The sequence below is a fragment of the Gymnogyps californianus genome, chromosome 14 (genome assembly GCF_018139145.2).
Source record: "Gymnogyps californianus isolate 813 chromosome 14, ASM1813914v2, whole genome shotgun sequence".
Classification (NCBI taxonomy): Eukaryota; Metazoa; Chordata; class Aves; order Accipitriformes; family Cathartidae; genus Gymnogyps; species Gymnogyps californianus.
In genome coordinates this window covers 20290010-20311844 of record NC_059484.1, presented here as the reverse complement: position 1 = coordinate 20311844, position 21835 = coordinate 20290010, and the positions used below count along the sequence as shown (strand labels likewise).

The window sequence follows — 21835 nt, the reverse complement described above, 5'->3', positions numbered from 1 at the left end:
TTTGAAAGGGAAAATAGACCAAAAAACAAGAAAAGGGAATTAGTAATGGTATCTCTCATCCAGTGTTCTAAAACAAACAAACAGCCCCATTTACGATTAAAGTTATTGAAGATATCAATAAGAAGCTTCAAATCCTACAGAGGCATCTTGTAGATGCGCTCCTATACCATTTCAGTTCTAGATTTAGGGAAATAAAGCCACATTTAATGGATTACCTTCTTATTCACCACTGCGCAGTGGCAAAGTTGCAGGTACTGGTTACTGACAGAGGACAGCCACTTTAGCAGGGCAAGAGCAGAGCCCCTGATCATTCCTCTGGGAGGGCTGGAGGTCATAAACTTTTTCTCATAGAAGGCATGAAAAATGTCAACTTTTGTCGTCAAAGTGCATAAGGTTATGGCACCGGTACTTCTGAGCTGCCTGTAGCCAAACAAACAAATATGCTCAGAGGGATTAAAGTCCTCTCAGCATTTTCATTACGAACGCTAACGAACATTTCAATTGAGCAGGCACACTCAGTAATTCAGGATCTTTTTTTTCTCAGCTCTAACAGCAGTAACTCATTTACGTGTATAAGCTGTGATCACTGCAATTCCGACTGCTACCTGGACTAACTCAGGAGCCTGAGAAGGGCCCCACTGAAGCCAACAGAAATCCCACCCTGCTGCTTCCCCCCGCACCATTCAGGGAAATTATTCGCCACTGAACAGCAAAGAGGCAGCCCTTCCGAACGAGCAGCACGGGGAATAAAAAACATAACCAAAAACCGTACGGGGAGCAGTGGAAAGAATTAAAGAAAAACCCCCACATTTTCAGGTCAAGCTCCCCCACACCAGCAGCTGTACAATCGTTATTTCAGTTTCAACATTTCCCATCTTTTCGCCTAACACACCACCTAAGGCGTGCCGGCAGCTCTGTTGAGGCGACGGGCAGCGGGGGCAGCACGCCGTCCCGCCCGGGGCTCCTGGGCCCGCCGGGACGAGGCCGCGCGGGGCGGAGGGAGGCCCGGGCCGCGCCGGGCACCCCGCAGCCCACAGGCCCAGCGCTGCCGGTCATCGCCCCGCGTCCCTGCGGCACAGTACGGCCTGCTCCTCCGCCCGGCGGCCCGGCCCGGCCCGGCCCACCACACCACCCCGCTGCCCGGCGCGGCCTGCCCCGCCTCACCGGTTACCTCAGCCGCGGAGCAGCCGCAGGCGTGCAGGCCCGGGGACGGCGAGGCGGGGCACGGCCGGGCCCGGCCCAGCCCCTCGGCTCAGCACGGCACGGCCGGCGCGGCGGCTGAACAGGCGTGGGGAGGGGAGAGGCGGGGAACGGGGGGCTGGCGGGCGGGCGGAGGCGCCGGCCCGCCCCCGGCCCGCCGCGCTCCCGACCGCACAGGCCGCCCGGCCCCGCCGCCGCAGCGCTCCCCGGCGGCCGGGAGGGACGGCAGCGCCTGGCCGAGGGCCCAGGCCGCGGCCCAGCCCGGGGAGTGCGGCGCAGCTCGGTTTAGGCGCGGGTTCCTGAGGGAATGGCTGCTTGAGGAGCTGCCCCAGCCACGGAGAGGCCTCAGAAAACGCCGCCAAGCTCAGGGCTGCCGCTAGCCGCCCCCCGTACCCTCCCCTGAGCAGGCACAGGGTCCCCCCCCCCATTTATTAGCCCTCCTTCATTAAAGCGGGTCTCAACTGACATCCATAAAGCACAGCTTCACCCTTATCAGCAAGAAAAGCATTAAAGCCTTCGTGCAGCAGGGCAGAGCTCTTTGCACGCCTCCAGTAACGAAGGACACAGCCCTCACGTCTACCCCGCCGGAGTTTTCTCTTCATCGCAATCAACAGCTGGAGAAGGTGATCCAGTAGAATCCAGTGCATTTATTTCTTGCGGTATCTGAATGGGTAGTTCAGCTTTGGATTTTAACACATACAAATTAATGTTTGCAAGTTTAATGACAATCAGTACTAGAAGCAAATCATTGCATAAAGCTCATAGAAAAAAAAATGCCAAATCAGTCAGGTCTTTCTTTTCCTGGGGGGAAAAAAAAACCAAAACACAAAAAACCCAAGCATTCCAAATGAAGGCCTCGTGGAAGCAAGCATACCCCCTTCAGAAAAAGTTAGGAACAAGTCAGAATCAACTATCAGTGTAAGCAACCGAAATGCAAGTATTCATTCTTTCTACAAGCAGCTAATTTAACTAGAGACAAAAAGTTTACATGGTCTGATCAGCTGGGACATGCGCCAGGCATACACTTTCATGTCTCAGAGCACATTCACGGTCTGATCCGCAGGAGTGTACAGTTGCTACTCTATATCGGCTAAACAAACCTGAGCCATCCATGACGCGAGGGCACCAGCTAAGGAATAAAAGTACTGATGCCACCACCCACTGCTTTGCAAACCTTGTTTAACTGAACTGTTCAAGTGCAAATCAAAATCCATCTAGAGCAGCGCAGTAACACTAGAGCAAGGGCTAGATTAAGATGAGCAAATGAAAGACTATGCTTCAGGCTCTAGAAGGTGCACCCCCCCTCTCCCCCATTATCTTCTTGCAGTCCTAGCATTCGTGGGCACTTATACAAACGCTGTTGCTGCAATCCACAAGGGAAAGTGAACAAACAGTGTGCCAAGTTAGACTTCAGAGGTTGCCGTCTCACTACTTTAAAATAAGATTGACTCACCACGGACATTAAAAATGGAGAATCAGCTTATGGCTGTTCCTGTAGGTCTAGTAAGAGTACCAAAACTTGTAAATACAATCATAATGGCAAGAAATACTGCTTTTTTGATAGAGTAGTTAGCTAGCCAAGTGTTCTGACTTGATGCATTGACCAAACCTCTCCAAAAATTCTTAAGAGTGCTGTGGTATTCACTTGCTTCAATTTGTATTCAGAACATACAAAGTTGACAACTTAAAGCTTTATTGTAGTTTGCAATAATATAAACAAGTGCTGAAATTCAGTCAATGTCCATTTCGGGAAGCTTCTTCTCCGGGGCCGTGGGGGCAGCGGCAGCAGCGCTCGGCTCGGCAGCCTGGGACCCACTGTTGGCTTCTCCCTCCCCTTCTACTGGTCCATTCGGTTCAGTCGGTTTCTGCTCCTCCTTTGGGAGTTCAACTTTGGGTTTTGGTTTTGTGACTATAGGATTACAAATACTTGTCAATTCCTAGAAAACAGGAAAAAAAAAACAGAAATGTTTTTATCTAACAGTTGTACTTTAACCTGTTTCTCAAATTAACTTTTGACACTACCAGATGAATATCCAAGTTGAGGGCTGATGTTCCCCAATACATGTTTAACTGATTAATATCCAATCACTGTCCTTCTGTTATAGATTTCTCACCTCTGAGCACAAACAGCCGGACCAAGAAACAGAAAGATTCATGGAAATACAGTGAATTACATAGAAAGACTTACTTTAGTTTTAGCTTGTATGTCTTTAGCTTTTATAACTGGGTCCAAAGTAAGACTTCTCTTGTTTTGAAGATTAAGTTTATTGTTCATCCACTCCATAGCTTCATTTGCACTCTTCTCCACTTTTGCTATATCTGCTTCATCTAGATGGTCATACTGTTCATCCTGAAACAGCCAAATTAGTAGTAGCTGTACAAATACTTGTTTTGAACATGTAAACCACATGCTTATTTCTTCAAACTTTTAGCTTCAAAATACAAGACCATAAAGCCAGAAGGCTGTTCTAGTTAGCAGAGCAATTAAGCTGATCACCCACAGCTCTGTAACCAGAGAACTGAAGTTCTACTGCTGCTGGCATTTTCCCTCCATGAGGAAATCAACACCTGATTAAAAAGACTGTCAGGTTTTCAAGCCAACACCCACTTCTGAAAATACAGTAAATATCAAGAACTCAGAAGCTAGCCAGGAGGTTGCACCAGCTTTTTGTTTAAAGGAGCTTACTTAAGATTCAGAAAAGATTTGTACCACTTCCTTGCATTTGCCAGAAGTATGGAAATACCTTTGCTTTGAATGCATGAACAGTTTTCATGTACTGTTGAATTTGCTTCCCTAAGTCCTCAAATGCTTTTGGTCTTTCCTCCGATTCTTGAAATCTTGCCTGAATAGGTTGACCCAGTGTCTGAAACAAAGTACAACAGATATCAAAAACCATGCAGCATCACAATATGATCCTGCAAGATTTGACAGCATACATCAACATTCTGAACTCCTTGGAACTTGTACTCTTCCCTCCACTTACAGGAGGGACTGAGTCTCCCTCACCCCTGTACTGTTACAGGTCTATGGGAGATCTGCTCCTCATATACTTAATGAGCAAACTAGGTAGTTTGTTACCAGTGCTAATCTCTGAATCTGTAGACCTAGGACAGCTCCCTGCTTGAACAAAGTTCCCTAGATTCAGTAAATTCCAATGGGAATGTAAAAACCACTTACCTTCAATTCCGTCAATTTATCAATGTAAATTTGTTTGGGTTGGTCTTCACCATCTTCATAGAGCCAATTCTCTGTATCTTCCAGCTTCAGTGTGAAACTATTTCGATCCTGAAGCAATCCATACAAAATAGGTAGGTGAGATAATTCTATTAGCTGGCAGATGGCATTAAGTGATACTTGGAACTTTTCTGGAAGGGTTACATTTTTAGAGTTTAAAGAACTCTGTCTGAAACTCTTTATCCTATTTTAGTGAAAAAATAAGAAATAAAATATTCTTCAGCATGGCTTTGTGGTGGAGACCAGGCCTAAGGAAGAACTATGACACCCACAGTTTAGATCAATACTGTCACATAAAAGCCTATTTCCCCCCCCCTTTTATTTTTTCCCCCTTCACATTTTCATCATCACTATACGAGCAAGTCTGACAACAGAGTGAAACTCATCTTTAGCAAAGGTGCCATGAATCTCACTTGACTTGTCCCAGTTTTAGCTGTGATGTAGGCACCTAGGCTCTGTAGACACCTTGCTGGCAAGGCTCCCATTACAATCAATGGAGATGTAGGCAAGAGTTCAGAGTGATTCATCTGACTAATGTAGTTATCTAACTTACAATTATATTAATTGCACAGCAAGCTCCTTTAGTACAACAGGGAAAGCCAATTAATAATACCAAGAGATTTTTAGGCAACCTGTTCAGACGCAGGTGCCCACATTTAGTCAGACTAATCCCACCTATTATGTTCCTAGGTAGGGTTGTTGTTTGATTTTTTTTTTTTTAATCTTAAACTACTCCTGAATACTGACAAAGAGCCAAAATAAAATAGGTTGCCTTAAAATGATTGTGCAAGTGCTCCTAGTCTGCTTCAGTCTGAAAACACATGCTCTGATAATATCTTAATTGCCACATCTGTTTTGGAAAAGAACACACAATATATCCTGGGTACCATCTGCTTGTACTTGGGCCACATTTACAAGGTTATCTTCACAGCCAGAAAGGTTAAAAGCCATTTCTCCAGATTTAAAGTCTGAAAATACAGTCTAAGTAAACATAGCATCTGATACAGGTCAAAGGTTAGTAAAATACAACTGTTCATTGCAACAATACATATTAGAAGACAATCAAGCTAGAAATACTTACATCTTCACTAACGAATTTCTCATAAACACCGCAGAGTTTGTCTCTCATATCATACACATATTCTTCCACTGCATTCTTGGCATCATTCCTCTCTTTCTCTAGCTTATCCTGCATTATCATTTTACCCTGTGAACAAGTTGTCAAATTAGTTGGCTAAAAAACTAGTTATTTAACATTTATTGCCAGGATACCTTGTTAGCAAAAGCTTAAGTTTGACTAAAGATTTTGAAATACTGTGGTTTACAGAACTGTTCTAAACACAGCACATGAATAAAAACTAAATTTCAGTTTTGGTGGGATATCCAATACAGTACAGAACAATCTTGCTCCCGTTGAGGAACCTTCACCCTGACGGTAGCAGCCATCAAGTACCTTGTAACTGCAACTGATTTTGGAAATAATCACCCTGAGACCTAGCTTTCCTGCAGAACACCTCTTCAGTAAGAGTTACAGCATTCACTTAACAGGAATAATGTTTTGGCTCCATGGGGCACTGTTGTTCACCTCACAAAAAACTGCATTTTTTTTTTTTCCCTTTTCATCCTTCCTTGATCACCCTTAACCAATAACCATGTTTAATGAACAGCAAAGTTTCTGGAGATCGACTAGTGAAATTTTTAGCTTGGGCAAGGAAGAGTTTACCTCGTTCTCAATGAATAAGTTGAGCATATCTTTCCCTATCTGCCACACCAACTGATTCTCAATGGGAAGGTCCACTGTAGTAGTCTTTACTTTAGCCTTCTTGGCTTGAGGCGGTTGATCCACTTTCTTGTCTTTTGAGTCAGCCTGAGAAGTCTGCATCAAAGAAACACATTAAAAGTAAAAACAGCATCACCAGTCAGTTCAAGCTGAGTATCCAAGACTTATAGTAGAAAAAGTATTATTGAGTTAGTGCATCTCAACATCAGAACTACATACTACTATCTGTCATTCTGACACTTCAGCTGCTAAAGTAGTCAGAGATAATTAATGCAACTACTGATCTTTTCTGGGCACACTGACTACATTCACGGGGGTGATGGTGCTTATAGTAGAACACTTTTCTACTATTTAAGGTATTGAAAACTAAATGATTGTTTCTTCCATGAACAGGAGAGTTCACCCATTTTATCAGTACTAGGTCACTTGACAGGCCTGCAATTATCCATGCCATTTATGTACTTCTAAAGCTCTAATCACACTACAGACTACCAACATATTCAAATAAAAGTTTAGCTTCCAGAGCTATGACAAAGGCAGCAGATAGGCTCACAGACTACATATTCTTAAGAATCTTCCAGAATTATCCTCTAAGAAAAGAGAAGTCTCTCAGATGTTCATGTTACCTCCATTTCTTCAGACTCTGCCTTATTTTCAGGTTGGGCCTGCTGTTGTTCTTCAGTCTTTTGTTGCTCTTCTTGGTCTACTTGCATCTTCTGCAATTCATAAAGAGATCCAATTTGACATATTAAACAATGCATCTGCAGATGATTGCTTCAGTTCCTAGGCTGATCAATTACATTTAATGCCCTTTAGGCAAAAGAAGAAACCGAATGAAGACTGACGTAGAGTCTCAAGGCATAAATTACAAGCTTCTAGTCTTTGCTTAGGCAGGTAACAAACAGCTCACTCCTAGCATGACTAAGAATTTCATCCATACCTCACAGTCCTGGTTTCAGGAGATCTGTCACTGGTGTGACATACTTCAGTTAGTACTTAATCACATCTTCATATTTTAGTTGCTGGACATGTCTACTAAATCCTTACACAAATCTTAGAGCCTCCCCAGAACTTGCACAATTATACTTCATCATAAAAGCAGTTTTCTAAGCAGCCAAGAGCAATGAAGCCTATTACCTCTTCCTCTTTTGCATGCTGATCTGTTTCCATAGGCTCTTCATTCTCATCAGATTTGTGAACCTCCACTAAAGATGCACTTGAAACACTGAAGATACCGTGGATATTTACTCTAACTTTAACTTTCACTTTTGAACTGGATCCATCTGTTTGAGGAGTGACCTTCTGAACCAAGAAGTGAGCTAAACAATCCCAGAGAGAAAAAACATACCATTTGATTAACTTAATCACTGAATGTAAAGTAAAACCTGACTTGCTGACAACAGATCACTGTGATGCGCTCAGAGCATATCCAATCCTACTCAAGCCAAACAATTTTTTACTCAGCAATGCTAGGATACACAGCAATCAAAAATTCTCTATGGTATACTGTAAGAGCTGGTGTTACTTGTATCATAGTAGAAGACTGCACAATTCTAGGTATGCCCCCCTCAGGTTTGCTCCAACATTAGGATGCTCTTTATTTAGCCTATTTGTCCATAAACTTCATGTTACTCCACTCATTTTACCGTGGATCCATGACTTTGGAAACCTGTCCCTACAGCATTTGTAGTGGGTTGCACTTTCCAGACTACATAATTAGACAGAAAGAAGTCCTGAAACATGTACAAGACTATTAATAAAGCTTAAAGCTATAGAATGGTCTTAACCTATAGCAGGATCTGGGTAAGGCAACTCCTTGGGAGAACTGTAGTACGCCTCAAGAGTAAAAGGTTCCTTTCTGTAGAATGTGAGGACCTTAGAAAATGGAGCAGCATGGTTCTTGGGAAAGACCTCACAGTCACTGTAAGAGAAAAACAGAGCACTTGTTCAGTTTGTGGGATGACACATCTGATAAAGTTAACAAAACTTTTCCAGATCCTCTTACATCTTAAGGAAAAGCTTCTTTAAGAAGCAACAAGAGTGTCTCCTAACCTTTTAGGTTAAAATAAGGCTGACAGCCATGTAGGAAGTGCTAAACTGCCACCCATCCTTGGTTTTGTTTTTTACTGTCATTAACTTCAGAGAAAGTATCAAAGTTTGAATTGTTAAGTGGGCACTGTTCTAAAAGTGTTATTTACTCTAGTTGTCATCATTTAGTTTCAAGCTCTATGTAATCATGCAAGAAGATTGAACTTTTTTTTTTACCTTAACCCTTCCTCTGCTGGTGAATTCCATCGTAAAGAAATAGGATACGGTATCAAATCTGTGATAGAGAATTCTCTCACTTTGAAAGCCGGGGATAAAATAGCACACTGAAAGAGCACAAAAGCCATATTACAAATATTCATACTTCAGGTGAATAGTAATTTAATTCAGCAAGTAGCTGTTTATGCTGCTTAATTTGTAGATTTACTCTAGGTTAAGGGAGGCTAATACTAATGGACTTGGGACCTGCATAATAAGCACTGGAAGCTCGTATGTACCCTTCCTTTTCAGGAAGCTGTCATAATCTGTTCACTCTGAAAATGGAAATACACAAGTTTTAGTTTAGAGTCATGTCCTGGTTTCAGCTGAGATAGAGTTATTATTCTTCTTAGTAGCTGGTACAGTGCTGTGTTTTGGATTGAGTGCGAGAATACTGTTGATAACATGCTGATGTTTTAGTTGTTGCTAAGTAGCACTTATCCTAAGTGAAGGACTTTCCAGTTTCCCATGCTCTGCCAGTGAGGAGGTGCACAAGAAGCTGGGACAGAGCATGGCCAGGACAGCTGACCCCAACTAGCCAAAGGGGTATTCTATCATAGAACGTCGTGCCCAGTATATAAATGGGGGGGAGTTGGGCAGGAGGGGCAGATCGCTGCTTGGGCATCGGTCAGTGGGTGGTGAGCAACTGCACTGTGCATCACTTGTCTCTTCTTGGGTTTTATTTCTCTTTTTGTTATATTCCTTTTCATTACAAATATCATTACATTTTTTATTATTAGTTAGTATTATATTTTATTTTACTTCAGTTCAACTGTTCTTATCTCAACACACGAGTTTTACTTTTTCCCCCCTGATCCTCCTCCCCATCCCATTGGGAGCGGGGAGTGGCTGTGTGGTGCTTTGTTGCTGGCTGGGGTTAAACGATGACAAGTCATCGTGTTGTTTGGTTTGCTATGGTTAGGCTACTGACTTGTTTTTAGTGCCAACATAAGAAATCAGAAAACCTCAATTAAAGTTACTTTTTAGAGTGACATAGAACGAGGCTTTTTGCATACCATAACACAAAAGTCTCTTTTTAAGCAGATTCCAATAGCTAGTTTGTACCACTGATGGAACAGAGCTGTAAGCACATATTAAACATGTGAAGTGAGAAGCGAGGTGATCAGAGCAAAATTAAGGTGCATTCAAGAGATGGTAGCACTAGTAACTATAGAGCATTTAATACTACTTAAGCCATTCCACAGTGACCGATTCCAGCTCAGGACACAGATTTCCATTAGCAAGAACCTAAGCTTTCATTTCCATCCATGTTATTAAGCAATTGCCATATCACAAGTTCATCAGTAGTGCTGTAAAAAAAGCTTCTTCCCCTGTTTAACCTAGGCCTCCAAAGGAGCCTGGAAGAGAAAATATCATATGAGCTTTATCAGACTCCCAGTTTGCAGCCACAGCAGAAGCAGAGTTCGTTTCACTTCAACAAGCTACACTGATCCACTGATTTGGCTTAGATAAACAGCACAAAGGTATCACTTAAAGCTGCTGTTCTCATTCTTCCAACCACTTTCCTGAAGCTTACTTGAATCCATTCTATGATACACATGAAGTATCTTTTGTGTTACCTGTGGACTCTGGCTCAAATATTTATGGATTTCAATAAAAATACTCACAGCTAAAACAAGCAGCACTTTTTACCTGCAGCGCACAACCTCGTGCAACAGCCTCATCCGCATTCAAAGTTGTACTGACTTCTTTGCCAAAAAATTTACTGATCTTCTCTTTTACAGCAGGGATTCTTGTGGTACCACCAACTATCTCTACTGCATAAATATCCTCCTTCTTTAACTCTAGAAAGGAGTCAGACAGTTTTTATAGATTAAATGTTTCTGTTTTACATGAATATGCTGACATTGTAAACTAAAAGTTTTACTAGACCATTATTTTAAGCTTGTTCTCTAAGTTTCTAAGCAATAAGAATTTCAGATCTTAGCTTGCGTGAAAAGGTTTTAAAGCGCTTGTAACTGATAAGCAAGAAATTGTTAGCTGCGCTAAATCCATCTGTCCAAGTTCTGTCAACACCCAAAGGAAGCTTGCATTATGGATGTCTCTCTTCTGTATGCAGAATACAGAATGCGTATACACTTACTGGCTTGCTCCAGCACACTGCGAAGGGGTGGTTCTACTCTTGCAAGGAGTCCATCACACATCTCTAAAAATTTGCTTCTGTTGGAAGAAGCCATAAATAAAGCTATAGCATACCATAAGCAAGTTAATACTGCAAATACAACAGAGTGCCAAAATTGAAAGAACGCCATTTTAACTACATACTGCAGGGTCTTCTCTCCCCCAATCCTAGTTTTATATTTATTTAGTATATTCTCCCAGACAAACTTTGCTCTAGTAATCTAGACACAGTTGCAACGTTCACAGCCCTCCCTCCTTACTCAAGGCCACTGACCAGTCTCTAAACATTATCATTTTGAGCAGCACCCCTGCACATGTTGTTCTTAAATTTCCCACCTCCCTCCAGTCCTAAGAACTGGTACTTTATACTAAGTTTCTTTCTTCACTGAAAGAACTTGAATGAAGGGCACTCTAAAGCTTACCTTTATAAAAGTATAAACATTACCTGTTCATTGTTCCAGAGACATCTATGTCATTCATGAAGCATTCTATGTTCATCGGGAGATCAGAGGCATTAGCGCTCATCAGTTTTTTCAGTTTTTCACATTCCTGGTGTAGCCTCAACAATGCACGAATCTTTGACTTTATGTCTAGTTTATACTTCTTTCCGAATTCTTCACAAAAGTATTCAACTAACATCTCATCAAACTTCCTGCCTCCAAGTGTTGTATCAAATGCTGTAGCAAGCACCTTAAAAAAATTGAACTCTTCAGTAATAGTACAATTTGTCATTACTTCAGTGACACCAATTAGCAGTTAACGTCAAAGCATTTCTTTGTTTCAAATGTAGTCCAACTTTAAATGAAAGCAAGTATCACAACATTACTACAGAGGAAGAATTATACCAGATTTTTCCTGTTGTGGCTGCACCAGTACAGTTCATTTTTATTCTGCCCTTGCCATCACCAGTGAGGAGTTTCTTTTGATGAGCCTTGTCTAGAAGTCTAACCTATCCCAAACAATAAAGCTGCGTCCCATACTCATCTGTCACATTTCATGGACACTGCTGGCAAGAATTAAACTATTCTCTTGTATTTCAGGGCAATCTAAGTAGCGATTGCATCACTAACATCTGACAGTTTATGTGGATTACAACTGCAGTAATACTCATACACATCCTGAGATGCCTTTTTTTTTTTTTTAAGGCCTACCAAGTCTAAACCATGATTATCCTCCGCCTTTTGTAGCTGATATTAGATACATTCAAAATGCTGCTGGAGAAAGAACCGTCATTACCACGGACAAATTCTGGCAGCTACACCAATATTAAACCTCTTTGTGAATGGCAATTCTCACAAGAATTGCAGCACATACACACAGCAGCTACAAGTTCCAGGAGAAAAAACCATCTGCTATCTCAAATGCTAAAAAGCAGCCTTGGGCACCCAGCTTTCCTGTAACGAGGTGACAACTTTTAGAAGAGATTTAGAAAGATAGGGCAAGGCATAGCAACACAATCTGTTCAGTAACTTGTACTGTAAGCAGACCATCGGAGTTTCCAAATTCTGCTTAGCCACTGTCAGTTTGAATCATATCCCAGTTTAATATTTGATGCCTCATAAGGGTGGAACATGCTTACACCAAGCTAAAAATAAAACACGAAGAGAATAAGTGTTAACTCTTGCAAATAGGTGCTCATTTTTGGGGAGGGAATTATCTGTCAAGCACATCTGTAGCCCATTCACCTCAGCTGATTCTACTCTTTAAACATATTGTGAACTTAATTTTTTTTTTTTTTTAGGAATAGAAATCAGTGAAGTATCACACTGTTCTCAATACACCTTCAGACTGGGTTTGTCTCTGCACTGTTTTAACTGCCTTGCTGTCCAGCTCTCCATTCCATACTCAAAAGCATCCCTTCCATACTTCTATGGTTTCAAAGTTTAAAAGACAAAGCTGAGAGAAACAGAGTAGGTTACGTTTCCTCACAAGAGGAAACGGAACTACAACAAAACTAATGTTTTCAGAACTCTTGCCTTCTCTTTATTTCACTACCCCATGCTTTAAAATTCATGTTTGTTTCTCTAACCAATTAAGAGAAAGTTATTGGAGCTGCAAAAGTCCAGATTGTAATTGTAAAAAAGCCAAGAAATGTTAGTATTTTCTGGAAAACAGTAACACTTTGGCAACTTACACTTAGAAGTACACTGTAACTTGCTTGCTTCCTTTTGCAGCTTAAAGTAATTAAGAATGTTTTTACTCTTTTACGTGAGCACCACAGCAAGCGTTAAAAAAGTTTGTCACACCATTCTAGGAATTCCTGTTTTAATGCTAGATCTCATGACTGAACTAGAGTATTTTTTGAAAGCGGCATCCCATCAGATATAATTTCTGAACAGATCATTCATTCCAAGTTTTTTATTCTTTGCCAAAGTCTGCTGATTAAGGCATGTTTGCTTCCTCCATGTATCACTCAAAAGCTCTCTAGTTCCCTGCCCTACTTTTAACTCCAGACAAAGCGCAATTTTAAGAATACGAATTGAGCTCCCTGGATGCACTTATGCAAAGACAGGCAAGCTTGCCTGTCGCAGGCCATGTATGTACTGATGAATATTTCTACTGGTAATTAAAATGGATGCATAACAGATTGATTACTTTCAGTTTTCCTTTGTTGAATGCACAAACAGAAACTTGATACGCAGAATGCCCCATATCCACAAAAACAACATTCCGTGGCTTCTCTTCCAAGGCAGGCAGGTCTTGCTTATAGATTCCGTATGCAAGGGCAACTACACAGAAACAAGAGTCAAAGAGTATAGTTAGGACATTCAGTTTTGTAATTCCTTAAGAAATAAATGGTACATCAGTAAACAGCATTAGCCTTTCATCCCACTTTTCAAGCTACAGAAATCGATCTCTTGTTAAACAAAATCCCCAATGCTAAAGGAACATGGAAGAACATTAAACAGTATTAGCCCCTCCTAGTAGCTGCATTAAAACAGGTGTTCTAGAAGTATCTTTATGCCTCTGTAAAGCAATGAAAAACAGACCAGAGCTTAAGAAACTTCATGATCAACTCATCTATTTTAAGTTTACAAAACCAGCAGTAATTCCAGAGGGCATGGATCAGTGACAGATTAAAAGCCCTTTTTTCTAATAAAACTACAATATTAAGTGAGGGAGAGAAAGGAAGGTATTACCTGCAGTTGTTTCATTTATTAGTCTCAGACAGTTGAGACCAGCAATCTGTGTAGCATCCATCACAGATCTCCTTTCTGCATCTGTGTAGAAAGAAGGAACCTGCAAGAAGATCAGAGAACTAATATTAACATTTAGAAGAGCCAATTTAGCAAATAGTTACAAGTGTGTATAGAGAGTCAGTATAGAGCACAGCTGAGGTATCCTTCAAATTTAGCATTCATTTCAGTTGCAATACAGAAAAAGCAAAGAAAACATTACATGAAGACAAAGTTACTTTTTGTGAATCTTCTTCCATTCTGTCTCACAAGCCACTCATTTTAGGAGCAAAGGAGCAGAAACAGGTATCAAATACTATTTATGCTGCTAAATAGCAGCAATTTGAGATATTTTACCATTAATTAAGTCTAGTTTTGACGAGGAGATGTAAGATTCAGTTTTAAACAGAAAAGACAAATACCTGAATATTCAAATTTAATGGGCAATTTAAGGCTGCAATCATTTCAGTTTATGATACCAACCAAATATGTAAGACTTATTTACTATCACATACTTACAGAAACAACACAGTCAACTACAGGCTTCTTAAGCGCATTCTCAGCAGTCTCTTTTAGTTTGGTAAGAAGCATTCCTGTCACCTGTTCAATAGTAAAGTTTCTTTCTTCTTCCATATACATGGCCTTCAAATAAAAAATTGTGTACACGTATTACACTACAGTAAAAACCACACACTACAAACACAAGGAACACATGCAAGAGACATTTTTTACTAAAAGCAAGTTTAAAAAAGTAACGCAGCTCTAGACAACCTTCTCTCTGATAGCCTAGCTTGTGCACAGCAATTGCAAGAAGATAATACATAAACACTGGAACGCACATTTAAGAATTCACATACACAAATCTGCTCTGGACAGATTTTTTTTATTAAATCCCGATTGCTAGACAATGCCTAGGATGCCTTCCTCCTTACTGTTCTTAGGTTCATTAGTTATTGCTAAAATCCAAATCAGAAGCTCAGCCATTGTTGAAAAAGACAAATTTTTACCACTTCACCTGAAGTACTAAGCTGACACCTTACACCCTTGCAGGACCTGGACAGTAGCTAAATAAGTACACTGGTCAAGTAGCTTGTCTTCCAAATTCACCACGGAGTGAAGGAAAAAAAGCACTGCTAAAACAGTTTGTGTGGGGCTGACTTTGCAAGGCAGAGAAATTGTGTAACTGTAAAATCAGTCTCACCTAACACCTGGAGAGACCATCTGCATTACTAGCCTTTTATTCCCTATTTAAGACTTTCCATTCACAAGAGAACAGAAACTGCAGCAAGCAGGTTCAAAATAAAGAGATAAAAGGAAACTTTATCAAAGTTTCCTCCTCTGGCTCTTTTTCAAATATGCCAGACTTACCTTGATGCCAGTTGAGCCTGTTGGCAGCTGGACAAGTTCATACGCAAGGCTTGCTTTTTCAGCTTGAACAAAGGGATCTGAGAATGCACGACCATGAAATCTTTTAAAACTTTGTACTGTATTCTTTGCATTTGAAATAACCTAGAGGAAAAGAAATCTTTAATACAACTTGTCAGGGGAACATCTGAATTTCAAACAGAAGACGGAGTTTTGTTCTCATGCTTCTCTCGCCAGAATATTTTTGTCATTTGTATCTTAATAGTACCAGGGCAGTTGCTAGAAAGCAACTTCCCTCTGATCGCTCAGGTAACCTACAGGAATTTGAGATTTAAAATAAAACGTATGCTAGAAAACTGAGCCAAGATTCTATCAGAAATTGATTAAAATAGCACTCAATTTTCATAGTGTATGTGTAGGACACTTTAAAAATGTTAGCCAAGCGTCTGTCCCATTTACCTGTTTCCTACCACCCTGCCTTTCTACTGCACTGCAGCCAGTAATTTTGCAAACATAACAAGCATATTGATGTGAACTCCAGTTCAGGTTCATCACATGCAAGTGACAGTCAACACAGATATTCTCACAAAACAGCTCAAGGACCTTGTCATGAAGCTTTAAAGAGTCAGGAGGGCCCAAGATGATGCTGTCAACTTGATTTACCTCACAAAAGGTAGATTGTCTTTTATTAATAGCAGAGATCAGTGCAAATGGAGAAGTGAAAAATCATTACAGCTTGTTTTAACATAGTGCAAGTAAACTTGTTTAATTCTTTCATTTACATTAGAGCAAGACACATACTGAAAAAAACATAGTAATCGACAAAGCAGACAAGCACTGTACCATAGGACATTTACCTGTGATTCAGTTTCAGTCAAGTGTCTATTTCCTAAGTAACCTGGTTTTGATTTTCTGTAAGTTTAGTTTCTGCAGGACATACCTCATCTCTACCGGATCTCTGTATCAATGAATTTCTTTAAGCTAAGCAGACACTCAATTCCAGAAAAAACATCTGTATTTAGTTCTAGTACAGTTCTTCTGTTCTTGAATAACATGGTTGTGTCCAGTCATTTTTGTATTCTAGATAATGAATCTTCACACATCTCTAGGTATTTAAGGCTAAGAAAAACCAAGTGTTTGAATAGTCACTTCCTGTAGAGGACTTCAAAAAAAGATCATGTTTTATAGGGGTTTCACAGCAACAAAAGATACGATACAGCAGGACCCAAATGTCACGAGCAGGACAAATCAGCTTAACTTCTTCTCAGTCCTTAAATCACATTTACCTACCTACACCAACAGAAACTCAAAGTATGAACAAGAACGCCTAAGACAGATATTTAGGTTGTAATTCAACCACAGAGTCAAGAAAGCTATATATATTTACACTCAAGTATGTCCCCTTTCTGCCAAAACTACGCACTTAAAAGAATTCTATAGAATGTAGTCACATAATTAAGAGCTATCATAAGGCACACGAACTGGAACAAGCTAAGGTAGGACGAAACACTACTGCTTAGCTTTAGAATTTACATTTGCAACCTAAAAAAAATGAGTATTTATCAGAATTTGTTAAGAGGCAAAGATTTTTTTTGTACATTTCATTATGTACAACTATCAACCCTTAGATTTCTGTCCAAGATGACAAAGCAGCATTACATGCTGAACAGCTGAATTAAGCTCAGCTGTTCATTAGTTATGGAGACACTAGGACACCAGCTCAGAGACATTTCTATCTTCAATGATAAAAAAATACATTCTGCTAATCTGATTCTTGACTGAAGCTGCTTTTACCCAAACTATACGCTCACCTGGCTTTTAGCTGCAGCACCAATCGAGCGATTCTTGGGTCCAAAGGCTATACATGACCTATAATGAGAAGAAAGAGTTCCAGTTAGTAAGAACAGGCACTCTAAGTTCAGTTAAAACAGCAATGCTCCTCATTGCAGAACAGCACTAAAACAAAACTTATTCATGTTACTTCAAGTTGTACATCTACGTAATAATTGGGTACACACCCTTTATCTCAATAGTTACCTATATATCTAAGCCACTCAAAGATAAGTTGTTCGCTAATCATAAAGGAAACATTCAACTGTTCAGAAGAAATACATGAGGTAAATCAGATATTAAGAAAATCATTCCTACATGTCTGTACCAAATGCTAACTAAGCTTTCCAGTTTTAAAGCAAACCCTTCAAGTGCAGGAAGAAAAAAAACTGCAGAGGAAGATTGGCGTTTATGGGTTTCATCTGTACTCACTGAAATAACGTAGATTACAGAAAGAAAAATCATACTTTATGCCAAACTACTTTGTGACAGCTTGCACTTCTGAAAAAGACAGAATAAAAAAAATCCTCCTTTTTGGAGAAATTCCTAGTCCTACTAAGCCTCTTGATTTACATATTTAACGAACTGTAGAAGCCCTAACAAAATTAAATCCAGCCCCCTAATCCAAGTTCCTCATACCATTCAGGTAAACTTACTGGGGGGGGAAAAAAAACGCTATTAGTCAAGCAGATCTTTACTATTTACACAACATACTAACAGCATAATTAAGCTGCTCTCTACACAGCAGGTCAAGAATCTGCTTTACAGCAGGGTTATGCCATAGGGCTGCCACAAGAAACAAATTCCAACTCAGCCTGAGGTTTAGAATTGGTCTTCCACACAGAAATTGTCAAAACCAGAATTGAAGACTAGAGTGATATAATTGCATTGGGTTTATATCTTCCTCCAATTTATTAACAACTTAACAAATGAAACAAGGCCCACTAAAGCATACGTTGCAACAGAATTAACATTTCTGAATGAATCTGTTATTATTTGAAACAACTATTCAAGGGATTAGTTAACAAAGAGTAAGGAAGTTCTGTGCTATGCAGACCCTAAGGCCCATACTAAGGGAACAGGAGCTGCAGAGCATACTGCTAAAGATCTAATGAGCCCCGAGCAGGAAGCTAATTATTAATTTACTCTGGTCTCCAGAAAGGAATTGAGACATGAACATGAATTGTTGCTTTTCTCCTAGACAAAAAAAACACACCAATCTAGCTACTTCACTGCTAAATTCACAAGCCATCAGTCCCCATTCACCACAAATCCACTAATTTAGATTACAGAACCCTTTAAACCTGCCAGACTAAAACCTCAAGGTAGAAGTCCATCTCAAGAGAAGGATACAGCACAGTAATCAAAACCACGGGCTTCTGTATTATACGCTGGGAATAAAACCTTTAAGTACATACATTCTTCTTAAACATGCTTGCCCCCTACTTGGCTTTATAAACAGGCAAGCTTCTCTGAGGAGCTGCAGCTGGACAGACAGGATGGTTCTACTCGGCTCCACTCCTTCCCTTTCTGCCCATCCCAACCCTTCTCCTGAGTTAACTCCGGCTCCCAACTGAGCCTTGGGGAGCCACACAGGGACCCAGCGCAGAGGTAAGTTAAACTGGGAAGAGGGAGGGAAGGAAGAATTTTCAGCCAGTCTCATTCCCCAAATCAGTTCACCATAGGAACCAGGGTTAACTCATTAAATACAAATTATACTATTACACAATTTTACTGGAAGTTGAATCACTAACCATAGCATATTAAGTAGAAACATAATCACAGTGAAGGTCATCAGAGGTCTAATGAAGCAACTTAAGTAGAGCTTTGAACTTCCTTAACACACCTGGAGGCACTACTTCACCCGTACCCTCCCACCCTCCTTCACTGCCTTGGAAGACATGCCCTGTCCCCTGACAGCACATTTCCTCTACACTGAAAATCAGCGCTAGCTTCATAAGATCAGTTACAACCTCTTCACTTAACCCAAGTCCCATCATCCTTACGGAGATAATGAAACTTACATTTTTTTACTAGCTTTCTCTACCACTTTTCCATTTAAAGACTACCATATTCAAAGACAAACAAGTTCTGCACTGCTTTTGGATATACAAATTCAAATTTTACAGGATTCTGGAAGAATCCAACTACAGAGCTGAAAGCAGATTCAGTGAGAACATCATGTGTGCCACTGAACTAAGTATGATGTATTCAGTAGGGTTTACTTTACTAATACAAATTATTACAATAACACATATCTGCTAATCCTTCCCAAAACTTGGATGTCATCATAGAACAATATAGCATTTAACCCTGACCACAAGCCGATTCCCGAGGAAACCTGTCACACCACCTTGCACGACTCCCCCTCAGAGCTCACTGTAAAGAAATGCTAAGCACTGACTTTATGAACCAGGCTGTTTCCAAGACAGACACTTAAAAGTCATTAAGAATTTCTTTTAATAGATGTGTTTGCTTATAGAATGGTTTTCTGCATTCCCTCAGAACAGTACTTGGAGATTAAGTCCTGTTAAAAACTCTATTATCGTCATTATGCTAATTTTTTTCCAATTTCACTGCAGCCTTTCATAACTGAATTATTTCCTGAAAGATTCATTGTGTCACCTCCTTCAATGAGCGATATTTGTGTTCATATCTCAACTATATACAAGCAGAACTTCCAACTCCCTGAGGGCCAGATACCTAGAGCTATTAGAAGACTGCTTTGAAATTCTTTACATTAAATACTTTCCTAGTACATCTAACCTTTAAACTTCCATATTATTGAGAATACTTAAGAGACTGGTCCTTACTCTAGCTCACGTACCAAATAAAAAATTTCCTTCTCCATTTATTCATTGCTTAGGGACAGTAACACACAAACAGAGCTGAGGTATCGTCCAATGAGAACCCAACACAATGCAATTGTCTCACCAAGACAGCTATTTATTTTAGTATCTGCTTAAAATAAAGCTATACTACAACATATAGTAAGCTGCAGAAACACTTTTAAGACAGCTTTCCAAACAGTTCCCCTCCAGGTCTGATGCACTGGAAGTTCCTTTTCCACCTTTATTTTGCAATCCATTCTTAGAAGAGTTTTATCCCAGTTCTCGCTCTCCTTCTTAGCAAGTTTCTTATTAAAAATAAGCAATGCACACTCTTCTTGAGAGATGTGTTGGGAAGGCCTATTTATATAAGCCGAGTTAGAATATACTATAAACACTGTAAAGTGTAATGTGCTTCAAGACCAAGTTCACCAAATTACACTGTTAGTCAGTCCCCTTCCCAGGAAAGCGGAGGTCTGACACTGCCTACTCACATTCCACTTCCCCATCCCAATAATTTGTCAATCTGGCGGCTAGTTTCAAGTGAGAGTTTAAAAGACCCAATACTGAAAACACGTGCAAATTTTCTGGGAGCCCTTGCTGAACAAAGAAACACACAGGCTGAAGGGAAGGCTGCTAAGCAGCTTTTCTAAGCTTTAACCCAACGGCAGGCCAGCGAGCTCGCACAGAGCTAAGCCCCAGCTCAGCGTTCACCTCCACGGTCCGGCTGCACTGGGGGACACAGGACTTGAACGGCAGGAGAACAAACTGGTACGCTATCAGGTATATCAAAACACGGCATATAAATTTATAGGAAATTAAGCTTTGTTACTTCCAGCGGTCAAAGACACGGTTGCTTTTTCTTATATTTATGGACCCTATCCTTTTAATGCTAACAACACAGCCCTGCCTCAGGGAGGACAAACTGGTCATACTACACAAAAAGGAAAGGAGCACAGAGGGTCATCCGGAACACCTCTCCACGTCTGCCGCATCATATCTGATCTTTCTTTCAGCACTTATTAAATAAGTCCGCTTCTCCCGACCCGCCGCGGTGGGAAGCCCAGCACACCCCCCGACCCCGGCTCGCTCCCCTACCCGGCTGCGCCCCGCGACGGCCCCGCCACGCCGGGGCAGGACCGGGCCGAGCGGGCGCCTTCCCTTCAGCGGGAGGCCGCCTCCTCAGCCCCGCTCCTCAGCCCGCCGGCAGCGGCGGGAAGGCGGCGCGGCCCGCCCCGAGCCCCACTCACGGCGTGCTGCGATCGCTGTACTCATTAGCGATGGTCTCGATGCCGCCGGCGCGGGCCACAGCCACATAACAGCTCTGGAAACCCAAATCGATGCCCACCACCGACATAGCTGCGACGGGGGAAGGGACTGAGGCGCCTGAGGAGCGGCGGCTCGGCCCGTTTAAATGCGCGGCGGCGGCGGCGGGCGCTGCCTCCTCGGGGCGGGGGGACTTCTCGAAAGATCCCGTCGGGCCGCGGCCGAGCGGAGCGCTGAGAGAACGAGGGGACGGGGGGGGGAAGCTCTCGCGAGACTGCCGCCGGGAGCTATCGCGCAGGCGTGGGAGCGCCGTCGGAGGGGCGGGGCTCGTCGTGGCCACGCCCCCCCGCAGCCGTCCTCGCCCGCCCTTTTTCCTTGGCAAAAAGTTGTTCTTCTTGCCTAATCTTGAAAGAATTGGAGAGAAATGGGGTAAAGTCAGAACTTGGCGGCACTGCAGAGGTCTTTGTGTTATTGTTTCCTCTGGGGTTTGAGGCTTTAAGAAGGCGTTTGTGGCTTTCAGCGCCAACCGAAAGGCCGTTTTATGTATTTTTTTCCCTGTGATGTAATCACCTGATTATAACAGATGGGGCTTGAAGGAAAACAGCATGCCATGAGATTTTAAAAAAAAAAAAAAAAAAAAAAAATCGCAGTTTCTGGGAACACACACAGGTTTTGCAGAAAAGGACCTAAACGCTTCCTGAGTAATTAT

The 21835-nt window shown here is 41.4% G+C and overlaps 1 protein-coding gene across 2 annotated transcripts; it reads right to left on the bottom strand.

The window, feature by feature from the left end:
- Positions 1–2876: 2876 nt before the first annotated feature.
- Positions 2877–21294, bottom strand: HSPA4 (heat shock protein family A (Hsp70) member 4). 2 transcript variants are annotated; one of them, XM_050905645.1, is made up of 19 exons: positions 21111–21293; positions 17014–17071; positions 15206–15346; positions 14357–14479; positions 13802–13901; positions 13257–13390; positions 11107–11351; positions 10624–10700; positions 10173–10324; positions 8481–8587; positions 8003–8136; positions 7353–7534; positions 6842–6931; positions 6159–6311; positions 5517–5642; positions 4379–4486; positions 3945–4064; positions 3389–3550; positions 2877–3137 (listed from the first exon to the last, which is right to left on the bottom strand). In XM_050905645.1, exons 1-19 carry the CDS (start codon positions 21215–21217, stop codon positions 2931–2933), a joined length of 2526 nt encoding a protein of 841 aa, XP_050761602.1. In that variant the 5' UTR covers positions 21218–21293; the 3' UTR covers positions 2877–2930. The 2 variants fall into 2 exon arrangements, with proteins under 2 accessions (XP_050761602.1, XP_050761603.1); XM_050905646.1 differs by lacking the exon at positions 6842–6931 and having other exon boundaries at positions 8487–8587; positions 21111–21294.
- Positions 21295–21835: the final 541 nt, after the last annotated feature.